Source organism: Mastomys coucha, chromosome X (assembly GCF_008632895.1).
Source record: "Mastomys coucha isolate ucsf_1 chromosome X, UCSF_Mcou_1, whole genome shotgun sequence".
NCBI classification, from domain to species: domain Eukaryota; kingdom Metazoa; phylum Chordata; class Mammalia; order Rodentia; family Muridae; genus Mastomys; species Mastomys coucha.
Window position 1 is genome coordinate 42260499 of NC_045030.1, and position 5231 is coordinate 42265729.

Here is a 5231-nt window from a genome sequence, read left to right on the forward strand (position 1 = left end):
TCTTATTCAGTATGAGCAAGTAGCAGCACACTATAGTACCCAAGAGAAAATCTTTCCCATAGACTAGAGACATGCATGTGGGTGCTCATTAAAGCATCACTGTACAGGTTGCTTTCTGTTCCTTATAACTTCACAGGGCACTCACAGTACTCAAAGTAGCCTACATCTGTTGCCGTCTCCTCAGCTCTCCCATCTTCTTCCTAGATACTTCCACACTAACCTGAAATGATTATCTCCTTTTCTTATCCAGTATTTCATGTTTTTTTCTAGACATAAGTTTTTGAACTGATGATGTAGGGTTGGATATATATACACAAATAGGGTCATTAATATTTCTCTCTGACTAGCAGACCTTTTGAATCTAACTTCAAAAATGTCCTCTGTCCCTGTATTTTACTGATCTAACTCTTAGACTGAATCCCCCTTTTGTTTTCTGTGTGACACTTCTGAATTCTAAGGAAATTAAATCATCCACAGAACGCCTCTTCACTTATAGTTTTAGACTTGATTCTCTTCTTTGTATCAGTAAAGTTGAACCTTACCATGCCACTAGATTAATTAAGGTAAATCTTTTATCTGTCCTGCTCTGGACTCCCCAAAGACAAAACCCCCCGCTATTGCTGGCTGGGCATGTTGGCCACATGCCTTTAATCTCAGTGCTTGGGAGGCAGAGCGGGTGGATCTGCAGGAGTTTGAGACCAGCCTGGTTTGCATAGAGCACTCCATGCTAGCTAGAGCTACTTAACGAAACCCTGCCCAAAACAAAATCTTCTAAAACATTTAACAAGTTTCCCATTTCGGTTTATTAAAATAAGAAAAAAAGAATTTGTCTTTAGTATTTGAAATTAATGATATATCCTATGTAGACAAAACGTTGGAGATCATTATTTGAATACTGGAAATAAGTCAAAGGAAAATGAAACCTTAACAGGTAAAATACACAGTCATTTAATAACCCGTCTCCAGTGTCTATATCACCTTTGAAGTAGAAGATTCTATATTAAGAAAGGATTAATGACAATATACTATATGAATTATTAGTATGAAATTAAGTCAAAAATAAAATTTGTCTCCAGGCACCGCCGAATGGAGGCTGTTCGACTTCGGAAAGAGAACCAGATCTACAGTGCTGATGAGAAGAGAGCCCTTGCATCCTTTAACCAAGAAGAGAGACGAAAGAGGGAGAACAAGATTTTGGCCAGCTTTCGTGAGATGGTATACAGAAAGACCAAAGGGAAGGATGACAAGTGAGGACTTCCTGACTTTACAAGTGGATATTTTTAACATCAAAAAGGAAATTGTGGGTTCTAGACATAACCAAAAAAAGCTTATTGTTTTGTTATTATTTTGAGTTATTTTTTTGATGTGTGGTTTCAACTAGCCCAGGTAGGCCTCAGGCTTTGTAGCCAAGGATGACTCTGAACTCTTGGTCTCCTGCCTCCACCTTCCAAGTGCTGAGATTCCAGACGTGTGCCACCAAGCCTAGCCAAAAAGGCTATTGTGCTAGGAAATGGCTTTTCAGGGCTTCTGTGCCTTCTTCTTAATTCTTCAGTCCTTCAGTAAAAGATGTTGTTGATATAATTAGTAAGTTATTTGAGGCTTTTAAAGATTGACCCCAACCTTCTGGTTTAAAAATCCAAATTCTGAATGAAGCCCTGCTATGTTAGGAAGGTGGCATAGAGAGAAAGTGGCAGATGAATGAGAAATTTAAATCTCATGTCATGATCTTCTGTGTCCCATACAGTATCTGCCACTATCCCAGCAGAACTTGGGAATTTCATATCTTGTCTTGAATGTATTATAAATGGGCTTGTCAGAAACTATTCAGGAGGCTATTTCTGTTAACAAAATGAAGGTATTGGTGTACACAGCAACTCTGGAATTTGAAAACTGACTTGTTTCTATAGTCGGCCCTAGAAATGTATATTGGGCTAACTCTACCTCCGCTCTACAACCAAGCAAACCAAATGGCTAACTCACAGATGTGTGGGATAGAAAATGTGAGCATTAGGTGTTTCAGGTTCTATTAGATTACTTAACATTGTTCTTTCAGTGGCTAGGGTATAGCTCAGAGTTAGGACGTGTGCTTATGAGGCCCTGAGCTATATCCCCAGCAGTGCAAAAAAATTTCAGATGCAGTTTTGGGAGTCTCTTGTGCCAATATAAGAATACTATTTCTATCTAAGCTGGAATCTAATATAAGATAATATCTTAAAAATGAGTATGAAGAGTGCTAATAAGGGAGAATATAAGTCAGTATTTTAATTAAGCTGTTTCATGATGATGAAAGTAAGATATTAAACATTTTCAATTATTCCCTTTATGTTACTAGATTTCTTGTTTGAGATAGAGTCTCACTATGTAGCCCTGGATGGCCTAGAACTCATAGAGTTCCCCCTGCCTCAGCCTGCCAGGTGCTAGGGTTAGAGGTATGTCCCACTGCACCTCACTATAGGATTTTATTTTAAACATTGTTAAGCTTTTTATATCTATCATGACTTTAATCCTTAACTTTGTAGAAACCCTCCTCACTTCATCACTGTTTGAAAAGTTTAATATATGTTCTGGGAAAAATGTGTTTCTAACCCACAACTGCTGAACTAAGCAGCAGTTAGCATGTAGTAAAATCTGTGATCTTTGAACTTGAAATTATTTCACTGTATTTATACTTCTCAGTTTGATAAGTTTATAGTTTCCTAAAGTCTAATGGAAACTAGGTTCCAAAGTTGGAAGTCTTATTAATCCATACACTTCCTCATGTAATACAATGTAAAGTTTATAATCTCTACCTTAAAAGTTATTCCATAGGGGCATTATTTTTTTGTTAACTGGCTCCTAACAACTGGATGAATTTGTTTTTTTTTTTTTAAATAGGAAATGTAGCTTCAGTGCAACAATTTTGTAGTGTATAAGTATTACAGATTTTCTTTTGATTCTTCTCCACAGAGTATATACAGTCAATGAAAAAATAGGAATTTATTTTAAAACCTATCATTCTTAGAAATGTATTTAGTAGCAGGTCCTTTAAAAAGTGGAGGGCTAAAAGTATTTTATTTTCACCTTGTTTGAATTATGCCTTCAAACTGCGTTCTGTCACCTGAGCTCTAAGTCAGCCATTGTTCGCAAAAACCAATCTTTCCTGGTCTACAGAGGAAGAGACGCACACTTGTGTACACACACACACCTGTGTACACACACACACTTGTGTACACACACACACTTGTGTACACACACACGCACGCCCTTAGAATCAAACAAAACAGGAAGCCAGGCATTCCCTCTTTGTTACACTCCCAATGAACAAGATAGCGGTTACGCTTCTATCTGTATTCTTTATAGTTCTTTAGGCCCTAGGAAAATCTCTGTAGAACTATTGTAATTTAAATACTTTGTTTTCTAAGGAGACTTACCTAGTTTCTCACCTCTTCACCGGTTCATAGGATTTTTCTCTTTTTTTATTTGTTGTACAAAGATAATAGTAAATATAGAGAAATTGCTCAGTCCTACCACATGAATTGTTACAAGTGTTCTGTGTTCCTTGTATGTCTTTGACATTTGAAGTGTAGTGTAATGTTGTTGGTATTTTAAAATTGTGTGAGCAGGCATAGGAGTCCCATTGGGAAGTTAGGAATACATGATGATCCAGTGTGAAGACAGAAACAAGACCAGAAATAAGTAAGGGTGGTAAGCCACCCCTGCGTCATTGCAATCATGAGCATGATGAGATGTTCTACATACCAAAATACTGTTTGAGAGATTAGCAGTGAGGCTCGCCCGCCAGCAGAAGACATCTGTAAGTAGTGGAGCCTTTCAGACTGTTACTGTGAGGTACCGAACTGTTGCCATCTGCTTATCCAGATACCCATAAAAGTGTCTATCAAGCTTGGAGGAAGGCAGAGAGAAGGACCAAACAGCTAAGGGCCACTTTTAGTAATGTTCAAAATACGACTCTGTGCTTGCCCGGATCCAAAGTCATGATATAGTGTTGAGAAAAATCTTTTCAAAAACAGAAAACAACTTATTGCAAAATGGATAATGAATAAAAACAAAAACACAGCTGGGTTGTGTGCCATGAGTTTATTATTCAATAAATATGTGGTTTGATATGATGTTTCATATTTTTAATGTGTGGATTATAAACATCCTCAAATATAATACAGGAATCAGACAACTTTAAAGGGGATAGAGTCCAACAAAATATTCTTCGTCTCAGTAATGTCCCGCAACCACTGTTCTCGAAATCGAATCTTTCCTGGTCTAAAGAGGAAGGAAAATAATAACACACATATACATAGGCTTTTATAATCAAAAGGTTGAGGCAGGAATTCCCTCCTTACATTCCCAGTGAGCAAGATTCTGGCTGGGTTGTAGCTGTACTCCTTTCTGTTCGTTAGGCCTACATGAGAAGTCTTTCAGAGACCTGCTATACAGTAATGTGGGTTGTCATGCATGAGCTACTTTGATATGAGTTTGGTGTGGTAGTTTTTTGGGACAGGGAGTGCTGAATCATCTCACTCTATAGCCCAGACAGGTCCCAAACTTACAGCAATCCTCCTGCCTCAGCCTCCCAATTATTGGGATTACAGACATGAGTATAACACCCAAAAGGGGTTATATTATCCATAGTAAATTCAGTATACTGAAGTTTTCCTTAAGAGGACTGGAGCTGAAGCTCAGTGGTAGAGTACCTGCCTGTCATGTGCAAGGCCCTGGCATTGCTACCCAGCATCACACACACACACACACACGCACACACACACACGCACACTTTAAAATTTCTATAGAAATAATAGACATGACTCACTTTGTCCCTCTCTGTTCTTTCAACTAATCCTTAAGTTTCTAATTGCTAAAAAAGCATTTAAAAACAATTTTCTAGAATAATGCTTGAATCCTACCTTCAGCCTATGCTAGAGGGTAAGTGGTCCAAAGATGAAGGGGGCCCTGCTTGAATTATCTGTGTCTGTGGGCCTGTTGGAGTCCTAGAATGTGACAACCTTTACCTCACCCATTTAGAGTTAAGTCTCCAAATTTTAATTACCTTTGAAGTAGTTCAGAATTCTCAAAGATGTAAGAGACTTCAACAGGCATATCCTAAGAGAGAGGGACGATGTAAGCCTGGACCAAGGATGTCAATGCTTAATCCTCCCATTCCACCCTTATCTCTCTATATATATGTTTATATTTTTCAGGGATGCCAATGCTTAATCCTCCCATTCCACCCTTATGTC

At 38.1% G+C, this 5231-nt stretch overlaps 2 protein-coding genes across 2 annotated transcripts in view; one reads left to right on the forward strand and one right to left on the reverse strand.

Moving 5' to 3' along the window:
• Nkap (NFKB activating protein) overlaps nucleotides 1-4109 on the forward strand; it is a 27216-nt gene extending 23107 nt beyond the window's left edge. The window contains exon 9 of the mRNA XM_031351865.1: nucleotides 1077-4109. Coding sequence (XP_031207725.1) covers nucleotides 1077-1251 — 175 coding nt within the window. The 3' untranslated portion in view covers nucleotides 1252-4109. The remainder of the gene's footprint in view (nucleotides 1-1076) is intronic.
• Nucleotides 4063-5231, reverse strand: part of Akap14 (A-kinase anchoring protein 14) — a 19563-nt gene continuing 18394 nt past the window's right edge. The window contains exons 6-7 of the mRNA XM_031372450.1: nucleotides 5042-5094; nucleotides 4063-4257 (exon numbers count right to left, since the gene is read on the reverse strand). Coding sequence (XP_031228310.1) covers nucleotides 4164-4257; nucleotides 5042-5094 — 147 coding nt within the window. The 3' untranslated portion in view covers nucleotides 4063-4163. The remainder of the gene's footprint in view (nucleotides 4258-5041; nucleotides 5095-5231) is intronic.